The following is a 23,263-nucleotide window of genomic DNA, read 5'->3' on the forward strand; positions in this document are numbered from 1 at the left end:
CCTACAGTTTGGAAACAGACGTGATATTTGAGCCTCAGACCTCTCCAGGCAGCTGGAAGATTTACCCCAGAGCGCAGGAGCATCCATGTGCCATCCCTGAGGCAGCCCAGACAGACAGTGGTCCTCAGACACCTCATGGCGGCCCTTCTCACTGCCCTGTGTCCTCCCCAGTGCCGGATCTGACACACACAGAGCCCACCCTCTGCCCACGCAGGCATCACCCTTCACCCTCGTGCTCACTCCTCACATCTCCCTCCTCCTGTGTGCCCCATCCCTGCCATTCGCGTGGCTGCCAGCATCACTTCATGTTCCCAGAGTAGGGTGTGGGGAAATTGTTCCCTTTGGCCCCCAGTAGGGACTCATGGGTTGCCAAGGGTTTGCTAACATGTATCCCCCAGCCTATTTGCACCACCCAGGGCTGGCACAGCCACCCGGTGCCTGCTGCTCTTCTCACCCCATTAGCACAACTGGGGCCAAACCTGCTGCCCCAAGTTAGCAAGGTAGTGGAGGTCTGCACCACACTGCCCTGCCATGCCACCCCGCAAGGCTGGGCCCACTCCTCCTGGGCACAGCCCCACCCCAGCCCAGCCCCCAGGTGCTGGAGCCGCTGGGGTCCGCAGGTGGCACCAGGCGGCATGCCGATCCTGCCCATGCTGCGCGCCCTGCCTGTGGTGTGCACCCTGCCTGCACAGCTGGGCAGGGAGGCATTGCTGCTGCTTTCAGCCACACAGTCACTGAAAATGGGCTTTCCACCCAAAATGTTAGTGCTCTCCCTCCCTGCCCCCAGCTGATGGGCTAATAAATCATACCCTTACCCACAAGCTATGGCTACATACACGTATGTAGATAGCTACAGCTGTACATAAATAGAGTCATACAGTCTTACACTAATTATGGTCTTTATATTAAGTATTATTATTTGTATTATACTAGTGTATAATTTTTAAGCTATAGTAAAATTGTAGTTTGACAGTGTAGATAGTTTTGTGTGTGTACACCAGAGCTGCTGAGGTTTCAGCTATGACCCTACGTGCAGCTGGCCAGGTCCCAGTGCTTGATCACACCTGATTACCCAGAGCACAGGAGGCACAAAGCTGGCCCAGACAAAACACCAGAGCCAGGATCCAAGCAGTGACATACATGCAGTCTTTAAGGCTACACTGCAGCCCTGGGGAAACCTAACCAGGAGCTCTTTGCTCCTTTTGCCTTACTGCTGTCCCTCTGCCTCTCTGTAAGGTGCCTGGACAGCTGCAAGCTGCCTTTGCTGGGCTAAGGGCTCCTGTTCCCCTGCAGCCCTTGAACGATATGGTGGCCCCCAGGCATGGCTGGACTGGGCTCAGGCATTTCTGCCACCTTCAGCCCTCCCTGGGCAGCACCTGGCTTGGAGCACCCTTGTGCCCCACAGTGCTACTTGGCACCCCCGTCCCTCTCCTTGCATCTCCTGAGCTGCCTTCGGTTCTCCCCAGCGACACAAAACAGGATGGCATTAAATGTTAATTTTGTTCCTTCTCCCACGTTCTCCAGCCTTACCCACCCCCTCATCCCGCCTGCCCTCTCTCGCTCCCCTGCAGCCTCATGCACTCACCGCCTCCTGTCCCCACGCAACTTCCTGGTGCTCCCCACCACTGCCCAGCCCCTTGGCACACATCGGTCCCACTCAGAGTCCTGTCATGGGGTAGGAAAAAACAGACAGGGAACTGCCCGGTGGTTTTGCCTTCCTTTGAGGAGGTCAAAGGGAAACCACAGCCACCTGCATATGGGCTGGCAGGACCACATGGGGCCCTCTCCAGTGCTGCAACTTTAATTGAACAGCATGGGTTTGGGTGGGTTTTTTTTGTGTTGTTATGCTTTGCCTCCCCACGGTGCCCCAAGCCACGAGCTGTGCTGTCACGCTCCCTTTGGCCGCACCTCTCACCTTAGTAGAAAGTGCAGAACATTCAAGGGACGCGCTCCACGGCCCGTGTGCGGAGCAGCTCTGCCAATGCCAGGCCTCACACACAGCCCAGGCCTCCTGCACCTTCCAGCGGCCCGCTCTGGGGAAAGACTTCCATGGAAACACTAAAGTGGCTTTTCAGCCCGTTCAAAATTTGCTCTCCTTGCACAAGCAAAGGGGACAGTCCTTGGAAGGTCCTCCATGGAAATCCATGCATCATCCTGCTCAGCAGAGGAACTCTTTAATGGGGTACAGTGGAGACCAAACCATAGCGGGACACCTAAAGGAGCCCAGATAATTCATGGGGAACAGGCCCATCTACCAGCTGATAAACAGCATAGCTGGGTACAGCTGCCAACTCAAGCAGCCCCTGAAATACCAAGGTTGGGAAGCTGGAAAAAACAGAGCTCACTTGTCCTTGTAGCCTTTGCCCAAGCATCTGCCAAGGCCCTTCAGGTCCCTACGCTGGGTAGGAGGGACCTTCCTTTGCAAAGCTGTTCCCCTGCTCAAGGAGCAGGAAACCACCACTATCACACAGCCCCTCGGCAGCTCAGGAAGCTCCACAAGCATCATGTCAGACAGGGCATTCACAGTGCCACCTCTCCACCTAGCAAAGCGGGACACAAACACCCTTTTCTGACAAATTTAGCTGCCGTCAGGTGAGGAGATGGTCTCTGCACACATGCTGACCGGATGCTGACTTGAGGGCACAGCTGCGTTTTGCAGGCTCACAAGGTAGCACATCTGGAGCAGGAACACAGCAGGCCAGCAGACAAGCGACACCAATTCCTCCCTGTTCACACAACTAGGACCAGTAACGATGAAAGGCCCAAGTTCCACTTCTGCTTATCATCCCAGCGTTCACAACACTCCCTGGACAAAAGCAGAACAGGCTCAAATTTGCATGTGATGCATCAGGCAATGAAATGTGTCCTATGAACAGAGGGGAGCAGGGAGGGGGAAGATGGCATTTTTCTGGCATCCCATTTAATTTATTCCAACTTTATGCAGCTGAGCTTTTCCAAAAGAGAAAAAGAAAAACACAAAAGAAAACTTCCTGATTCCTAAACAAACAAAACAAAGTACAAACTGCAGATGACAGCCAGCGTGTGCAAGGTTTACATGAAAAAGCAGAACACCCTCGGATGTTAACAGAAAACAGGCAGCATCACTTTTACAGTTACTTGGCTTTGCATGGAGGTATGTTTTCTCTCTCTTGTGTACTCTTGCTCCCTCTCATACACATTCACATGCATGCACTCCCACCCCTGACTTGCCAAAGCAGGTCCTTTCCCTGTCTCCTCCACTGCCACATCCAAACCCCTTCAAAGTCATGAGGGGCTGAATTTACAGAGACCACCTGTGCCCTTCACACTTGGGATCTGAAATGTGAGGCCAAGGCAGGGAAAAAAGCAATAAACCTCAGTGCTCTCCTTCCTCCAGAAGCCATTTGGCTTTTTGCTTTTCCTTCTCCAGATTCAAGTCCCCAGATGAGGAGGTATCAGCAGTGTGGACCCCAGCTGCGGTGTTTCTCCACTACCATTTGGTGTTTCTGGGTTGTGCCACCAGAGGCTAGTCCTGTCCCTGCAGGTCATGGTCAAGTAGCTCTGCTGCCTGGCCCCCACCATGCAGGCACAAGGTGTCCCCCGCCAGCACCCATACTCACCAAGGAACCCCTTTCCTCAGCCATATTCAACCTAACCATGTGGAGGCCCTAGGATCTGAAGGATGTTTGCTGCTTAGAAGGATTTGCCTGAAATTGGGAGATGCTTTATCTCCCTCCCCCACCCCACCTTGATTGCATTTAAGGGAAGCCTAAGACTTTTACTGTAAGGAGAGAATTTTTGCATTTACTCTGCAATTGGTATTCATATTAAAAAAAAAGGGGGGGTTGAAAAAAGGGAAGAAAATAATAAATTCTCCTTCCTTAGGCGACGGGGAAGTTATTTATTCTCAGCATCGGTATGTTCTGTACAGAAAGAAATCAACAGGTGAAATAACAGCAGAGACACATCTCTCCTCAGAGTGGCATGTCCAGCTCAAAACCTCTCAGAGCACTTGGAATCACTTGGATTTCATCTATACAAATGTGTGTGTGGGCAGAGGGGTGCGTGTGTGTCAGGGTCTTTACAAAGCAAGATATATACTGTAATTTACTTTAAAAAAAAAAACCAACAAAAAAAACCAAAAAACCAAACACCAAGAAGTGTGTGCTGAATAGCAGATGCTCACTCCAGTCCCAAGCAAAAATGGAGGGACAAGGGCAGCTGCTTGGGAGTGCAGGTTTTAGATGGGTTTTTTCCTATCTAGAAACAAAGAAAAAATGAATGAGAGGGAGAGAAAGAGAGACTCCCTGGCTTGTTATCCTAAATCTACACAGGCATCCTTCCACCCAGCCCCAGCAAGTTCACTTTAGCTCCCTCAGCATAAGCTGATCCTAAAGAAATACTGGGCAATAGCTCTTCAAATCCCCCAGAAAAACAAGCGCTTAGCTTCACCGTCACCCAAAGGCCCCATCCTCCTGGACCACTGGCTGAAGCCAGGTCCCTGTGGGGCTGGCTGTGCCCCAGCACCAGGAAGGGAAGCACCCAGGGGTATTTTGGGCAGGGGGGAAGCTACCTCATCTTTAGCCCTTTCCCTCACTGATGCCTCCTTGGGGGATGCATCCCAACCATGCTGCCATGTTCCAGCTGGGAAGCCAGGGGCTTTCCTCCTTCCCTCCCTCCCACACCGCATCCCATGCCAGGACCGAAGGCCAGGCTGGGGCACAGGGGACCGGCAGGACGCAAGAGGCAGGCGACACAGTATTTACAGTCTTTGGTCTTGGGGAAGGGAGGGAAAGAGAGGGAAAGGGTGGGGAAATTTCTTTGTTTTTTGTCCCACTCCCACCCATGGCAAGGGTTTTTTTCCCCCTGGGAGGTGTTGGGGAGCACAAGCGCTCTGTGCTGGAGGGTGTGGGAAGATGCCGCAAAGCAGCAGGGAGGGCAGGGCCGCGGGGCGAGGAGCAAAAAAGACCAGTTCTCTGGCTTACACTGGGTGAAAGACTATAAGAAAGCAGTCCCTTCTCCTTGCAACCCCCCCACCCACCCCCCACCGCCCTTCCCCTCCCAGTATCCCTCCCCTCCCCAGGAGCTGGGCAGCAGGGGAAGGAGGGCAGCACTCAGGACCCAACCCCAGTCTCTTCCAGAGCCTAAAGAGACACGCTGAAACCCATGTAAAATCCAGCACTGGGGCCACGGCAAGCTGCCTCCAATGAGCAGGATAGCGTCTCTCTACTGGCTCCGCAGGGCATGTGCTCCCCGGTCCTCCTGCTCGTGGGCTGTATAGAAGAGGTGGCACTCAGGGTCCCCACGGATGGTGGGTGCACCCTGAATCACCTTCCCGTGGATGGGGTCCACGCACCAACACTCGCCACGCTGCCCGTTCACCGACATCTTGCACTGCATGGAGAGGGACAGGGCAGGTGTCAAAGGAGGAAATGGGGGGACAAAACAACCCCCTCCCCAGCCCCAACAGTAGAGAGCCCAAACACAGGCAGAGCTGCAGCTTCTCCAGTGATCTGGCACTAGTTTGAATTTAGGCAAGATTCATGGATGCTGCACTTGAACACCCAAGGGTTTGTACTGCACCAGCAGCACTCGTCCAGCAGTCCAGGCTGAGGGCTGGACTTCTTCCTGCAGGGGCTGTGCCAGGGACCAAGAAGCCAATTTTAACGAACCACAAGAACACCTAACTATCCCAGAGATGCATTGCGCTCTGCCAACTGTGGATGAAAAGCATCCAGAGTCAAGAGGGATGAGACAGGCTGACAGAGGAACTGCGTAAGCTTCTTCTCACCTGCAGACTGGGCTAAACAAACTGACACATGAGCGCAAGGCCCCCACAGCCAGACACAAACATTTTTCCAAACAGGGTTTCACTCTGTCCCAGAACAGAGCCAGGGACTATGGTGCATCTGGACCTGGACTCTGTCCCCACCCAGCCTGGTTAGAGACAAGTTTCTTGCCCTAATGGTTATCATCCACCTCTTGGCCTGGAAGGGCACAGGCACTTTGAACCTGATGCTCAGACCTCCATCCCCAGCGTACATCTCTGAATAGGGTGTAGTAGGAGATACAGAGGTTACTCCATCAGACCAGCCTCTGCGTGCACTCTGTAAAGCTGAATTCAAGCCATTTTCTGCAGCTGGACTGAGGTCAAAATGCAGCCTTGTTCATGGGAATAAAAAGCACAAAAAGAGAGGATCCAGAAGAGTGCATCCAGGCACGCTCCACCCATGCACTGGCCCACAGGAGGTGGGAGCAACTGGGAATGCTTTTGCTGGCATCTGCTTTCTAGCAAATGAAAAGGAGCTGATGCTCAGCTCTGGAAATCCAGATGGAGGGAAATGGGTATCATTTCACATTTGCCTTGTTTGCCCTTAACCAGGGCAAGGGTGTGGGGATAAGAGAAAGCAATGTTTGTCTCCTCTCTTTTTCTGCAGCAGTGACTAGCATGTAACTCATCTGCACCCTTCAGTGCAGGATGACTTGTTTCCCAGGCAGAAGGAGCAGCAGAAACTGTCTTTTCTTTTGTAGCACACGATGTATTGCTGCATTGCCCAGGCTCGTTCCCCAGACACATCTCCTTACAGGGAATTTGCCAGCTCTGCTCCATCCATCCCTTCCAAGTGTGCTCATGCTGGGGGATCCAGCCAGCCCATGGGGCTCTTCAGGGAGAGGCAGAGGGTGAGGGTCCAGGCAGGACAGGGAAGAGAGAAGGGACAGAGGGAGATTATATCTCAGAGCATCCTACTTTTTTTAATGCTCCTGATCAATTGGTAGAAGTAGCCCTAAGAAAACACTTAGCCATGAAAACAGCAGGTTTTCTGGGGTCCCCTCCAAAGAGCTATAAAGGGCGCTCATATCCAGGTACTATTCACACATGGCTGCTAGTCAACCCTGGACAAGCTGGTGTTTTGCTGCCCAAGAGATTTTTCCTGGCATTTTTTCCCCCATTAGCCACTGACACCTGCTGGTTTTGCATGAATAAAGCAAAGAAATCAGAATTCAGACACACTTTAAGTCATTTGAGTCCTTCTGAGTCCCACAAATACTTTCAGAAGCATGCGGCACCCCAACCCCCACCTTGCTTAGAAGGAACGCCTCCTGGAGCTGTGGGCCCAGCCTTGATTTGCAAAGGAAAACTAGTAAAGTGCGCTAAAAACAGGAGAAGTGCTTTCTGTTTTGTCTGCAAGACTGGCCAGCATTCAAGGCCTCTCGGCTTTCCCCCTGTAGTGGGGGCCCAAGCAGGACAAGACCTGGCTCAAAGCACATGAAAATAGGCCTGGACAGATAAGCAGCTCTTGCAGAGAAGAAGGGGCTCTGAACTAAACAGATTCTCCATCTCTGGGCTGCCTGCAGCCACAAGTGGATGCGAGTCTCACATCTCTTCTTCCTAGCCCGTGGCTGCAGATGCACCTAGGTGTTACTAAACCTGTCCATGCCATGTGCAATACTTGCTGTTTACCCCACACCTCACACCACGTGTGCAGCTATCAGCCCAGCCCCAAGCTGCACATGGTGGGGACGCATGCTGAGCTGAGCACTGCTGCTGGGAGTGCAGCCAGCCCCAGGGCTCTGGCTCTCCCCACCTACCTGTTTGAGATTGTACAAGCCATGCTTGTCACAGTTGGGGATGTGGAGGGAGTAGAGGTGCTCCAAGGGACCTCGCTCGTCCGGCAGCCGCATAGTGGAGATGCGTTCCAGAACCTGATCTAGCTCCTGCTGACAAGGGGTCTGAAAAGAGCCAAGAAAGCAGACAACAAAACCAAAAATAATCAGCACAATGAGACAATTCAATGTCAACACTTTGGACAAGTAGGAATGAACACCTGTGTACACCTCCTCATGACACAGCTTTGCCACCGGGTCCCACTGCAGACTTAACCTGAAGTTAATCAGAAAATCAGAGTGCTGCACACCTGCACATGCCGATGTGTGGAGGTCCACACAGGGAGACAGGCACATCTCTCCCATGTGCCTCACATGGCCAAGACCCAACAGGACACCCCTTGAGGAGGAGAAGCCGCAGAGATGCTCCCATGGGTCCCACTGGTGATTACAAGTGATGTGAAACAGGACTAATCTAATCCAGACAGGCCAGGAGGGTTTCCATGAGCATAGCCCAGATCCCACACCCAGAAGTGCAACTCAAAGCATGTGAGACCCCATGGGAGTGGAGGCGAAGCCCTGGGAACAACACCACCCGGCAAAGGCAGCCTCTGGAGGCATCCCTTTTGCTGCACAGCAGCCCCAAGCCAGGGCTCCCAACCAAGGCAGTCTGGCTGAATTGCACCTGATGTGAGCTGGAGCGAGTCCACACCTCTCCTTTTGCAGTTGTTGGTTGTTTGGGTTTGTTTTTTTTTTCCAAAGGAGCTGCAGCGGCATGGGAGCTCTCTAAGATGACATTGCCGGCACCTTACTTTGAACCTCTGCTTTGCCTGGTCCTTGGAGGGGACGAGGACTTTCTTTTAAATCCCCTTTCTGTCCCTGCGCTACCGTATATAAATACCCTATACGTTCATGGAGATATACGTATTACAGACCTTCTGAGGTACCTTTCCATCCCCATCCCATCCAGTTGCCATGACCAAGCTTCCCACTAGAGGGAAACCACGGCCAAGGACTGGAGGGCAGAGCAACACGGACAAGGAAGAAGGGCACAGGCAGGACTCCAGGAACTCTTCCAGCTATGTGACAGCCCCACAGTCCACCCTCGGGGGCCTCGGGACCACGCCTCACCCTGGACTGGGGCTGCCCTGCAGCAGGCAGACATGTCCCCCGTCCCCAAATCCCCTTAGGCCATCCCTGGCACTTGCTTAGGTAAAAAGGGTGTGAGAAAGCCAGTCCGCAGGCAAAGGGCACGCTCGCACCCCTGCGGAGGTAGGTGTCAAGCCAGCGGGACCCCCCTTCCCCAGCCCTGCTGTCAGGAGGTGAAGCTGCAATGAAAATAACGCCTCCTCGCCAGCACATCAAAGTTCATCAGATAGTGTGCTCGGCCCCAGCTTCAGGCCAAAAACAAACATTTGCTTTTCCTTTTTTTTTTTCCTCTTACCCTCACCCCCCTTTTTTCTTTCTCTTTAGGTTTGTTGTTGTGTTGGTTTTTTTAAGACAGTTTGTTGCAGATGTCACTACAGCTTGACATTCAGCATTTCCTGGCAAGCCTACAGCTGCCCCCATTAGCTCCCATGCCCCTTTGCCCCCTCACCCTGCCCGTCGACAGCCGCGACTTCTTCGAGTCCTCATGGTTGTGATGGGGCTTGCCGACTTTGCCCATCTGCCGCTGCTGCTCGTTCACCTTCTCCCTCATAACTGCCAGCTCCTTCATGCCTGTCTTCATGGGCTTCCTCCCGCCAGCTCCGCTTAGGATGCCCGTGGTGCCATCCACATGGTTCTCGGCAAGGATGCTCTCGGACCGGTCATCGCCATTATCTGCAGGAGACAGGGCAGACAAGGAAAGGGTCAGGATCAGCCAGGCACTCTCTCACGTATTCATCCTGTCCTGGATCGCTTTCAAGCGTGGCTGGTTACCAAGCCATAAAATCTTTGCATGCAAAAATTTTAAACTGCATTAGCTCTTTCATCTGGAAGGTGAGAATAGATCCTTTCATTCTGGAGTTATTACCACACTAAAAGACAGTTTAGAGAACAGGGGAAATAGCTGCTGGAGAAGTTCTTTCTGGGTTTAATTTGACCTTCTAAATTACTTCCCGGAGAATGTAATTTTCCCATCAGAAGTCCAGTTGGGTTAGCGATGCCAAGTGTACTTCGGCTCCAAAACCTAAAACCACAGTGATTAGTAACAATACCTTGAGTCCATCTATCATCCCCCAGAGTATCTCCAGGAATACTTAGTCAATATTAGTGTGCTAAAATAAATTCTCAGGCCTGCTTTCAGAAATACCTTGCCTCTGTTTTATGGCCACCCTAATTTCCCTTGGAGAACCTGCCATTTCAGTGATTGTCCCTGCCGTATCGTCTTTCACATAATTTGTCATACAGTGCATTACTCATTTAGCTTCTACCTAGTGCTGCACTTAGGCACTTCTACTGACCGTGGAACAGCCCCATATGTCATGGGTCCAACTCTGCCACTACTGCAAGCCACAGACCCCCAGCTAATTCAGTCATTTCAAAGTCAGTTAGCAGAAATCTGGGAATAAACACTGTACTTTTCCCACCTCCTCCACACCACTTTGTGTATATTCCAGTTCACTGGGTGCCACTCCTGAAAGCTATCCTTGCCAAAGTAGGACACAACAGTCACGATGCTGCAGACAGCAGTCCCTTTGGACCTTGCAGTGGCAACGAGGACAGATCTTAGTTCCTCCTGCTCGTTCCAGAAGTCCAGAAGGTGACACACCTGATGTCTCCTTGGTGCCTGGTCTGATCTGGCTGAGCAAGCATGTCTAACACTGTAGCTGGATCTAACATGGAAGCTGGCCCTGCTTTAAGCAAGGGCTTGGACCAAGACCTCCAGAGATCTTTTCCAGCCCAAACTATGATTCAACCCATGCACGCACATCACCTCTCAGCACAATAACCCAGGCTAGGTATGTTTCTAGATCTATCTGCATATAGGAGCTCTTCAGCAGCTCCACAGGTCCCACACCAGTGACAGACCAGGCCATTCTGGTCCTACAGTGGTGACAAACATGAAATGTCTTTTAGCATATGCCAAAGAGGAACTTATAGCATCTAGCCTACCAACATCAGCATTCTCTCCGGCATCTACAATCTAAAACTCAGGCACTTACATAGAAACAAAAGAAATCACATCAAATTGTGCATGATGAAGGGCAAGTAATGCTTTAGCTCATGTAACAGTGTTTAATGTATGGATCTCTTCTACTTCTTGAAAGACCAAGCACACAGAGAATTAATAGATTTTAACATTTCCTTTTTTTCAGAAGATGCATTGTGATGTTTTGTCAGGGCGTAGCTCTACTGCCATGACAGTAACAGCAAGTATTTATTTCTACCACAGCTTTCCAAACTCTTTTCAGGTGTTGCAACCCCAAGCTCACACAGGAGGAACTGCAAGAAGAGTTTCATCTGAACTTACTCAGCAAATGGATGGCTGCCTGCAGACTGACGGCAAGAGGATGCCCAAGTGGGCTGGATCAAAGAGCCACCCCAGCCCAGCATGCCATCCACAAGAGACCACCAGCAGCTGCTTGGGGACACATGTCAGAAGAACCATTCCCAATCTGTGCTGCAGATCAGCAGTAAAAGCACTTTCATGGCTGGAGACTGCATCTGACCCACAGGATTTAAAAGCCACCAACAGACCCATCCCTCAACAGATTTGTCCAATACCCTTTTGAACTGCCTCACCATTTTGGCCTCGTATCTCCCAATACTGGGATCATCCCACTTCCCAGAAATACCGAATGTGTTTGGTCTGCAGGTTTTTAGCTGCTTAGGTAGCAACTGAAAAGCAAACACAGAGCAAAACCAATCTGGCAAAGTCCATGACTTTCCTCAATACTGGTTCCAGATGAGAACTGGGACCAGGTTTGATAGCCAGATGGGCAAGCTCAAAGTCTGGGCTGCTGCCTGGTGATTGCCGTCTGGCTGTCATCCTAGGAGCCGGACAAGGAATATTTTGAGCAGGAATCTTCTGTTTATACACCAGTCTCCCTGTTAATTAGAAACACATAGTGAGAAGAGAGAAGGCCATGAGGCCGCCCTTCAGACAGGATCAAATGAAAAAGCACCGTGGCAAGGCTGGCCAGGCTCTGATCCTCAACGAGCTACTTGGGAGGGTCTTAGCCCTCCAATGTCTTTTGTGCTCTTCTCCTCGGCATCCCACCAAGCTGTTAAGAACGGCAGAAGAACAAGCACAGCATCTCAGACACGCTGCAGTCCCCTGTTTCATTCAGAAAACCAATGGTACAAACTGACAGAAAAGCAGCAAACTAGAAGCAGTGCCTTCCCCAATGGATTCTCGCGACTTCCTGCCTCCAACTAAAATATATAGACAACTGCCCAAATAAGCACTGCACTAGTAAATGAAGGCAAGCTGGTAAGCCTCTTGTCGGCTGATTCATTCACAAAACCTGCTTCTGATAATATTTTCACTCATTTTTCTCACTTTCCAATGCTAACAAATACCAGCCCAAAGAAAACCACTGATGGGAGCAGAGTGTGCAAGCCCATGTGCATGAACACACCCAGGGACAGGAGAGATTGGTCTTGGCTCCCTGGGCACCATCACAGGAGTAAGCCTAGAGCAGAGGCCAGGGAGGTCTAGCTGCTATCAACCGCAAGCTCTCCTCTCTAAGGCCAACCTTTCCACGGCAAGCCATACCTTCACCCTGCTGCCAAGCTGGACTGATCCATCTGGGGCTGATACCAGAGCCCCATCACAGCTTCTCCCTCTCTGAAATCTGGCGCTGCTTTTAAGGAGGAGCTCTCCTGACCTGGGCCTTGCAGAGATGGCTCAGTCATTGGGGAAGGGAAATGGGACAGAAAAGGTTGGCCCCATGTGCCAAGCACTAGCACTGCCTTCACAGACAAGCTGCATGCGTGAGAGGAGGCTGAGAATCAGGTGTGATGGACCACATTTCAAAGAGCAGATGGGCTGGGTAGTAATGACAAGAGGTCAGGAGAACACAGAGCATGCTGTGAACCAAACAATACCTTTTAGAGCCAGATAATGCTTTTTAATGCTGCCCAAGAGTGAGTTGTGCGTGCTTGCTTATGACTATAAGTGAAACAATTAAGCCACCCACCAACTCAACCAGCACGGGATGGGCAGGTATGCAATTGCCTCAGATATACAACCCTAATCTGTTTGTCATCCTGGCAAACGCCCTTTCACTGACCAATTTCAATTCACTAAATATATCTGTGAACGAAGCAGTGCCGAACTCCAAAACAATTATGTTTTATAGTTCTTCCATTTTCCTATGGCATGTGGAAAACATCTCCTGTGCTATTTTGGATCAAAAGGTAAAGAGCTTTGTGTAGGGTGGAACAAGTGTGGCAGGAATCAAAGCAGATAGCTGAAGTTCTCCTGAACACTGATGTGGAGCCCATGAAACACCTCTGTCCACGCCAAGAAAATGTGTTCTTTATGGCCTTTTTCAAGGAAAATTCCCATTGGCCTCAATGGGGCGAGGACTTGGCTGAGGTGAAAGCGTGTTCAGATGGCCATCAGCTAACATCTGTAGGGAGCTACACAGTCTTGCCAGCATTTTCAAAAGCGGCTACCAATTTCCAGCACTGAAATTTTGGGGAATCTGGTTTGAGACCTCTAGGCACCTCTGCTGAGACAGCTGAGAAACAGAGGGACTTAAAAACAACCTGCCACTTCCAGAACTACAAAAAGAAAAAGCACCACACAGAAAAAGGCAGCTGCCTGAAGTTAAAAATACATCTTTATCCCTTTGAAGAGCCACAAAGTGTATCTGGGCTGCAGGATGGGATCGAGTCAGTAGCACTCACTTAGCACGAGAGGGCCAGCCTGTATCACGGGGAGAACACACCATGCCAAGGACCACAGCCGCCCTCTCCAGCACTGCTCTCTCTCTGCACTTGCTTTCCTTTGACGACAGCTTGCCCAGGGCTTCACATGCATTTGCTTATCTGCCCGGCGTGTTTGCATAAGTGCTGATTAAGGTCCCAGACCCACAAAAGTTTCACCCAAGTGGCCTTCAACACCCTGCCTGGAGCCCTGCTATCCTCAGGTCCCGGCTGTTGGACTGGGCTTACATCTTCCTCCCACAGTGACTGCAGCCTCTGCTGGCCAGCACGCTCCCTTTGAAGACATCAAAGGGCTTTGCATTCATTAATTACCCTGGAGAGAGATGTATTCATCTGTAAAAAAACAAAGGCATGAAAAAATTTAAGAGTGCTGCCCAAAGCTACGCAGGTAATCGATGAGCAAACCCAGGAGCCTGCGCTCCTGCCCTGGCACTGCAGAGGAGTGCACACACTTGGGGCTGCAGGAATGCAGCATCCAGAGAGTGATTTTTAACCCGGAGCAGTGTTGTCTGCCTCATCTAGCTTTTACTTTTAACTTCTTGTCACTGCGCGTTCTACCGTTTCAGGATTGATTTAAGCGCCTGTTATGGGTTTTGCCTGCCACTTTTTATTTTAAGGAGCAGAGTTGCCTGTCCTCAGCTGCCAGGAACCCAGCACTTGTCCTCAGCCTGAGAGCAGACAGGGCCTTTAAACCTGACCTTTAACGTACACAACAGCCATGGCCAGAGAATTATTTGCAGGACGGTGGACAAGGAGCAGACAAACCTTGACTGCAGCCCCAGGGACCTCTGCCTCATGAGTCTGCAAAGCATTTCTAGGAGAGCCCTGGGCAAAGGTTCCTGTGCAATAGTTCTGGTGTGGGTGTTGTTGACCTGGAGCTCGGATACCTCGAAAAATTTGCCAGCAGGGATTATACCAGCGTTGCAATTTCCTCACAACAGGAGTTGCCAAGAACAAAGTCCCCCCCAGGCCCTCTGGCCCATCCTACCCCAAAAAGGACCCAGGGTTTGCTGACTGCTGCTGCCAAACTGCATTGAGCCACGACACAGCATCTGTCAGCACTCAGCTGGCAGCGGAGGGGAAACGTGGGGGCACCGGCATGTGGTCTGGCCCCAGGCGTAATCAAGCTGGGCTGGATGCACCTCTCCAGGGGCAGATGAAAACAAAGCAGCTGCTCAAGTTTCACTCTTCACTTCGCACCAAAAACACCCAAAAAACCCGCAGCTAGGAAATGCCACAGAAGCACGACAATGGGTCAAGTAGGAGAGGGGGTAATGGGAGGGGAAAGAATGCAGAAGGGGTGTAGAGCAGAGAAGTCCCCTTGCCTCAGAACATCTCTCACACAGGCCAACCGTGGATGCTCAGGGGAGGAGCATAAGAAAAGACACAATTACAGAGCAATCCCTCCGCAGCTCTTCTAGCGGTCACCAGTTCAGGAGCCAAAGGTTGCATCTAGACTGAGTTTAATAGCCACTGATGGGCCAAACTGGGGAGGAGTCATACATAATCCCTTTCTGGATTCAACTACAGGGACCCTCCCATACCTCTCCCTGGTCCCCCTGCCCCAGCCCACAGCCTGTTCTGCCTAGCCTCACTCAGTTCTGCACAGGCAACACATGGATGTTTGAACACTTGAGTTGGTTGCAAAGGACACACAGCCAGGGTGCCTCGGCAGCTCAGGGGTGACCATGCCACCCAGCTTTTAGGAAGGCTGGCAGGAAAGCTGGCCTCCCAGACCTCTCAGAGCCACGGGCTCCCATGGGAGACAGAGATGAAGATCAGCTTGGAGCATCTCTCCACCTGCCAAGGAGCTCCTTCAGGGCAGGTTCTCCGGATCCTCTGCCTGCCTGCACTTTCCAGGGTTATTTCATCATGACAACTTGCTCAGTAACAGTGAGGCAATTTCATACCACAGCCAGAAAATTCCTGCATCAGTCTCCAAAAGCTTGTTTTACCCCTTGTGATAAGCTGTCCACAAAGCACTCTGAGATCCCCTGGGGTTGAGAGCCTTGGGGCTCTGCAAACACCCTTTATTTTTGCCGTGAGATCTTTTCAGCCCATCTCTACCAGCAGGGAGGGCAGGACTAGGGAGGGAACGGCATGTTCTGGCCAGGGGTTGCTTAGCAAGCTCCTCTCCCTGCCCTGAGTGGCTGGCACGAGGGGTGATCCAAGGGGCACCCAGTGCCTTCCTTTGGCTCAGGCATCCTGCAGGAAATGCTTTATGCTCCTCCAAAGTGCCGGGGACATTGACTCAGGGCAGCACAGCTTTCAGCAGCCTGATTCACTCTCTTTTCTCTGCCCATTCCTGGTGGCTGGAGAGAGCAACTTTCCCTCCTCCAACCACCTAGGGTTCTGAGCCAGAGGAAAACCTCTTACTCACTGTATAGTGCCCTATGGGGCGCACCTGTGCCCCATCGCACACAAACTCCTCTGGCAACCTGGAGAAAGCACAGAAGCGATACTGAAATGGAGCTGATGTCAGATGAGGGAAGAAGAGGGACTGACATGTCCCTTCCCCTGGGTTTTTCTTTAAACAGTTTTGGTGTTAGGTTTGTTTTTTTGGGGGGGTTGATTTTATTTATTTTTTTTTAAATCATGTTTGTACACTGGTTTCCCAAGGATACAGGACTTGTGCAATAACACAGACTGCCTCTATGTAATTCTGCATATGCGTGTGTTTGCATGACTGCCTGTCTCCCTATTAGTCCTCCTCCCCCTCCACCTCCCAATATATCTACAAACACGTCAGCAAATGCCAACTACATCTCAAAACAGGAACACAATTCTCAAAAATAGTAAGTTTCCAGCATTTCATGGAAATATGTGGCTGGGCTGAAAAGAGATAAAATAGCAGGGTTTGTTTTGTTAGCTTTCTTTCCAAACAATTTGACTGATGGGCCATGTAGCACCTCACCAGCCCACTTTGTGTGGACCCAGCAGAGGACAAACCACTGCTGGGGAAGGTCTGTTCCAGCCCTCCTCCTGCCAACAGCAAGCCTGCAAGAGTGGTTTGCAACATCCCGTTCCCTCCAGTGCTAGCTGTCCACTGCGTGCCAAGAATAAGGAAAAATGCTGTTCAGGTCCCTCAAAAATGCAGGGGAACACATCAAACCCCCTCATTTACCCAACTTACATTTCCAATCCTAGTTTACTTTCACCTACTTCTTCCCCCAACTGTGGGGCTGCTGAGATCCCAATGTGCATCTACAGCAGCGACTTGCATGGACTCACCTAAAAGCTGAGGCTGAGGAGCCACAGGGTCTCATCTTGGGGTTGGTAACAGTGGTTTTGCATGTGTGCTTAACTTCAACATGTGTGAAGGCAGCTTGCTCAGGGGAAAGACCTTAACAAGTTTGGACGGTTTTCCCGAGTGAGGCTCTCCAAGCTCCCTGCCACCATAAAAGCATTGCCCCTTCTTAGTGAACCGCATCTCTTTCAGCAGCCCAACTGTGCCCTTTCAACACACTTCTCCAATTAGCCCTCCACAAAGCTGCAACCTTCCTAGCAGAACCAGATGAATTAACTTGAAAGCACTTCCAAGCTTAAATTAATTGCACCTCAGCTTCCCGATTTGACCTTGACCCCATCTGTAAAATCCCCAGAGCAGCTACTACTTAGTCATTAGGGGCTTCTGCCTGACTAAAACAAGCTATTAACCTTCCCAGGCCAGGCCTCTGCCCTCCTTTCCTGGTCATTCAGATGCATCTGTGTGGTCTTCAGTACCCCAGCCACCCCAAAATGCCTGCACTGACTTCTAGTATAAGCTTAGCTCTTAAATCCTCAGTTCCTATGAACTTCCAGAATGAAGTCAGACCACAAAACCACCTTGTTTCCTACACGTTTTACTAGTGTTTGAATTACCCCGATTTCCCCACTTCATGTTAGGACACACAGGCTCATCTCTAACCCTGAGTCCAAGCCAACTGGTGCTTTTGCATCCCACAGTCCAGACCATGCAAGCACAAAAGAGCTTTCCTTACCACAGCCTCTGTGAGGGTGCCTGCATGTTACTTGCTATCTAGATTATCTCTTGTTTGGCATCGGGATGCTGCGCCTCTCTTTCCTGCAGGACAGCCAGAGGCTCGCAGAGTTACAGGAGCTGCGATTCTTTAAAAGGCTGACTCCCAGGTATGGCGCTTTGCAACCTGCCAGAAAGGGCTGATGATCTGATGGACACACAACCACAAACAAGAAACTCTTCTCTGAATTCACACTAAACACTTCTGCCTCATGTATTTTTGGAAAAAGTATAATATACAGGACCTGTTCAGACTCTTCTGCTATTTTAAGATGATAACCTTTCTAGGTGCAGGCAGTGACAAGCAAACACCAAGTCAGACAGACTGTCAAAAATCAATTTGAACCTGCATGAAGGAAAGATATGCTACTGAAGAAAGTGCCCACATCTGTCCATCAATGTCTTCAAACCCAGGTTATATGCCTTTTAGCTAGGGTGCTTTAGCCGAAGACATGTTGCTCCAAGGAGAGGTGACAGAGGGAAATTCTGTGGTCTTTATCATATAAGAAGCTAGGGCAGATAGTCTAGGCGTTGTTTCTGGCAAAGCCCTCCGCCTGTTCTGGCTCCTCGAGGATTGCTTAGCTCACCAGAAAGATGTACACTGGCTCTGGAAGCCCAAGTGTGCCCTTTAGTGCTTGTTCAGAACCCCCCCAAAATCAACGGCTGGTGGGGAAGCAGCTCTGGACAGGGCATGACCAGACAAGCCTACAGCAGAGTATTTCTGCATGCCTTCTGGGAAGGCTGCATGCAGAGCAGCCAAAGTCTGACCTTCTGCCCTGCAGAAAGGTGGAGAAGGTTCAAAATCAGGAGGAAAAAAATACTACAAGTAAAAAAGACTTAAAACCCCAAAAAGGTCAGAGCAGTGCCCCACCCAGCCTGCGAGAGCTGTCTCTCGCCTATCTCCGGTATTGCTCCACTCCCTTCTCAGCCACATTGGCTTCTTCAGTTATTATGACTATTGCATGCAAATGGAATGAACTTCAGTCATTTGTATTACCAGTTTTCAAATAACATCTCACTTTTCCACAGTCGATTTTCCAGACAGCAGCTCAGTCCAGGGCTCCCCTCACCACCCACCCAAATCTCATTGCACATTTCTTCAAAGTCTGCCTTTTTCAAAACTCACTCGCTATTATTACAGTAATTCCTTCCCACCTCCTCCTCAGAAACTGTGCCAGAGCCCACCTCAATGCCTGCTGAACCTGCTTTCCCCATGCAGACCCTTAGCCAAGCACCAGCCCTCAAAGCCAACCCTGCATCTGCTTTTTCCCCAGGAACCTGCATTCCCCAGGCACAAAGCACAAGCGCCTCAAAATAAAACCAGAGTACTGAACTGTAGGTGGAAAGAGGCAGTATCACCCACTGTAATTTAGTTGTGAGTCTCCTCTGTCCACCAGCACCTCCCAGTTGTCTACACAGATCACTCACAGACGTTATTACCTATCCCTTCTTATGGGGGCTATTACCGAGTTGCCATATCCCACATTTAAGACCCGAGTTGAGCTGCTCACAGATCATGGGTTTTTCTCATTTAATGTTCAAGCTAAACATCATTGCAGTTGTTTCAGGTTATGTCAAAACACTTTGTTCATCTGTCCTTGGGGCAATATTTCATTCAGTTTTGCAGTCTCTTTGCTGGATTTCTTTAACCCTTGTTTTATGCTTCTCCCAGGTAAGGTAAGGGCAGAGCTCAATTTGAACCTTCATGTTAGAGTACACCATGAGAAGGGACTGTTCTTGCATGTGTGTTTATTATGCACACTTACTATTTCTCTTACTGTGTGCATTTACTGAAATAAGGCAACTGCCACTCACTTAGGCATGAAGTCTTTATTGATACAACACTGCTACTGAAATAAAGTTTTGCTAAAATTCAGATTTGCAGATTTGTCCCACTGCTGAATGAAACGCACACATGCGGTAACGCCATGAAGGGCTCAGACTCATGGACAGGCTACCAGAAGGAGGCAATTTACTGCAGATTGGCTGACCTGTAATAACTATTTGTGGCATACTATGACCATGCATATGGAAGTAATGCAAGTTACCTGTATGGTCCTTCAGCGACTTCCAGCCTCCAGAGCCTACAGCATGACCAGATCAATGTCACTTGGCCTTAAAAGGGGAAGTTTCCTCCCACACAGGTGGGAGGGAAGCAGTGCAAGGCAGCCTGCTGCTTCGCTCTGCTGTCATTGCTTTGGTCTCTTGCCTTTATAGAAAAAGGGGCTGGATCTCACTTTGTTTGCAAACGACTGTATTTTGGGCCACCCATGAAGCTGCCCAAGCTCCAGCCTCAGGAGTATGCAGACTCCCACTGAGCAAAAGGCAGGAAGAAAGAGTCATAAAACTGTGGTACAGGAAGGAAGAAAAGAAAGGGGAACATCAGTCAGCTGCATTCCCAAGGAGGAGGAAGGCATTACAAAACCTAAAAACCAGACCACCACAAAACACAGAGATGGAGACAGATGTGATAAGCCAGCTGAACCACTGGAAGGGAAGCTTGACCGTGTGATAGTCAGCTTGCTGTTTGAACAGCTCCAGAAAACATTTCACATACATCCAGCCAGCACACTCGGCACCAAATGCCCTGGTGTGTTTGCTGTGCACCTGATCTACGCAGCACCCTTTTCCTGGTTGGAGGGTCTGGCTACCACCTAAAGGCTTGGAAGACACGTGGAGGTGGTCCCCAAGTTAGAGTAAACCATCCATGTCTGTGTTAAGCCAAATTGTTAGAACACTGAGCTTCTGCAAGAAAATGCCAGGGAATCCCCTGGCTTCAAGAAGGATTGGCGTTAACATAAGAGTTTACCCCAAAGCACTGGACAGCTTCAGCTGGCTTGTGACATGCTGGTGTTTAAGTCCTTCTCCAAACCAACTCTGCACATGGTCTAAACCTGGTCCAGTTGAGCCTCCCCAGGCAAAATTCAGCCGGTTGCTCTGCAGGCAAGTATTACTCACACTGTAAGTTGCAGGTATTGTACAGCATGCGAATAACAGGTTTTACCTGGCCTTTATCCATCTGCTTACAGCCAAAAGCATCTCACTGCTTTCTGCTGCACTTTTGAACACCCAAATTTTCAAAATGGTATGTGGCAGTTATTTAAGGGCATGTAACTCCCCAGTTATAGGGTCTGGGGAAGGAACACATCAAGGTAGCCACTACAACCTCCTGGGAGCATCAAGGTGGGAGGCTGTCACTAGATAAATTGCCCTGGGATGCTATAACCAATCCACCCTCATTGCTCTCTAACAGGCCACCACAACTGAAAAGCACCGTAAGCACAGCCATCCTAGGGGCAAAGGAAGGAGCTGAGGAGACAGTGGGAAGCATCAGCCCTGAGCACCCACATACTCTCTGAGGGCCTTCAAAGGCCCCAGAACAAAAGCACTGCTGTGCCATTCCCCATCGGGAAGCAATGGGCATACACACCCGTCTCCACTGCACTCTGTCCATAAACTCCAGTTCTTCAGAGCCACTGTTGCCACATCTGTTAGCGCTTTAAAGCACGTACATCTGGCTTAATTGAGCACTTGACTTTACTACTGCTTTATCTCCATTTTCTGAACAGGCCTTGGGGAGACAGTTTTGCGCGGTTCGGGTTTCATTTTCTTCTTCCTTTGAAAAATTTTTCCCCTGAAATTCCACCTGAAGCAGGGTCAAAAGCCCCTGTGACAGTTGCTTGCACACTGGAGACTGCTTTTACAAAAGTCTCCCCTCTAGACAATAAGCCCAAACCTAAATATTCTGGTTTATGTGCTCCAAAGCTGCAGAGCCTTGACACACCAATCCTCCCCTCCCACTCTGCCTCTGTCCCCCCTGGAAAAAAAATAAAAAAAATCAGAGTTACTGGCAGAAGGTGTCACAGTACATGCCAGGGAGAAAAGAAAGAAATAAAAAGGATCTTGCTGCCCCTGCAGTCTCTGAAACTTTGCCTCTGCCAAGTTACAACAAACAGGAAAAGCAGAATCAAAACACAGCTCCCACGTCCCCCTCCATCCACCCAGCACAGGCTGCACCAGTGCCAGCTACCACTCACAATCACACTGCAAGCCTCCTCTAACACATCCTTCCAGGTGGCCTGAACAACAGAAAAGGCCAGCTCAGGAAAGCTGCATCCGATGCACAGCACACACTTGAATTCCCTTCCAGGAAGCTCAAAGGTCCTCCACTCCCCCAGACAGAGAAAGTTACCTGCAAGTCCCTTTGCCAGCTCCTGCGCTGGAATATGCTTGTGTTTCACTGTGAAAAGAGAAGCCAAGCACACAGTAGCTGGAAACAGAGAGGAGTACTGGCTGCAAAGTTGGCTGTTTGCCCCCGAGTGCCTCCCAGCCATTGGGAGAACAACAGGACCGGTCCCTCCTGTGGGAAGCAGCTGGGGTACCATTGCTGGGCTGCAGCATACTCCCAGGGACCTGTACCCAGCATCTTTCAGGCCATGATCTGGCATGAGCAATTACCAGCAGTGTCTCCAAAACCTGGCTTTAAAACGCTGCCCTGGACAGTATTTTCCTCACTGCAGACTGAGGCTGGAACCACTCAGCAGGTAGCCAAGCGCACAGCGGATGCATTATGCTAGTTGATGTTAACACAGGCTGCAACCCACACATGCAGCTCAGGAGCTTTATGCCTCCTAAAAGCAGGATGACCTGCTGAAACCAGGACCACTGCAGCTTCAGACTAAGTGGCTAGAGGAAAAGCGATGACTGACCACACCACCACACATCACGGCTGCAATGCAGCAATCCTCATAACCCATTTCAGACACTCAGAAGCAAGCTCCTCAGTTACACTGCTTACTTTGCAAGCCCGTCAGGTATGTTCCTCAGCTCCACCAGTCATCTTCCCAAACCTGCTGCCCTGACTGTCAGCTACATGTTCTCCTGCCCCCCACTCACAAGGCAGTCCTGTTCAGCCAGCATCACACCTTGTAAGCTCTGGCTTTCAACTTTTCCAAAGGAAACAGGTGTCGATGCCCTGCCTGTCCCCCTTCCTACGAGAGTAAGATACCCAAAGCATTGTCAGCTTTCCCAGTGCTGTGTTCCAGTTTGATTTCATGCTACAGTGTTGAGTCCAACTATCTTTTATACCTACTGCCTGATATCTTTTCTCAGATGTCTAAACACAAAACCCACCCTTGAAGTGAGCAAAAAGCCAGGTGTACTAGCCGCAGCTGAATGAGCTCCCCTGGTCCCTCCTGCCCCAGTCCAACAAGACTTCAAGTCCAGTAGAAGAAACATCTGAATAGTGAAGTGGAAGAGAGTCAAAATGTAATTAAGTTCTGTACTTCCTATCCCAAAATGTTAGTGGGTGCTGTTGTGGGTTTGAGAGTTAATCAGGCACTCTTGTTTCACTGGAGAGCAAAACAGTGCCGTATTTAACAAGGCTGCTCTCCTGGATTCCTTGGGAGGAAGGCAGTAAGCAAATCACAATTTCTAAACCTCTCCCTGTCTTTCCTTCCTCCAGCAAGGTTCACATGCACAAAGCACAGACATCTTTCATATCAAAAAATCCCTCTTTAGATTTTCCAACCAAACCCAGCTGGGCTTTACCGATGGGAAGACCAACCCAAGTCATCCTCATAAGGACACCCCACCTTCCAAAGTTGAGGAAGGCAGAGAATTTAGATACTGCCATACCCTTGTTAATCCCTCTTCAGCTGAGGGCCACGGAGAGGGGACAGTAGAGGGCATCTGCAGCAAGGCCTGCCAGGGAGGGAGGGAGCGGGCTATGGCAGCTCCTTGCACAGAGACCAAACCAGTCACGAGTCCAAAACACAAGCT

At 50.4% G+C, this 23,263-nt stretch overlaps 1 protein-coding gene across 3 annotated transcripts in view; it reads right to left on the bottom strand.

The window, feature by feature from the left end:
- Positions 1-2,898: 2,898 nt before the first annotated feature.
- Positions 2,899-23,263, bottom strand: part of IGFBP2 (insulin like growth factor binding protein 2) — a 94,331-nt gene continuing 73,966 nt past the window's right edge. For all 3 annotated transcript variants that reach the window (XM_055718434.1, XM_055718435.1, XM_055718433.1), the window contains 3 exons: positions 9,182-9,405; positions 7,570-7,710; positions 2,899-5,373 (listed from right to left, as the gene is read on the bottom strand). In XM_055718434.1, coding sequence (XP_055574409.1) covers positions 5,206-5,373; positions 7,570-7,710; positions 9,182-9,405 — 533 coding nt within the window. In that variant the 3' untranslated portion in view covers positions 2,899-5,205. The remainder of the gene's footprint in view (positions 5,374-7,569; positions 7,711-9,181; positions 9,406-23,263) is intronic.

The sequence above is a fragment of the Falco cherrug genome, chromosome 8, assembly GCF_023634085.1.
Source record: "Falco cherrug isolate bFalChe1 chromosome 8, bFalChe1.pri, whole genome shotgun sequence".
NCBI classification, from domain to species: Eukaryota; Metazoa; Chordata; class Aves; order Falconiformes; family Falconidae; genus Falco; species Falco cherrug.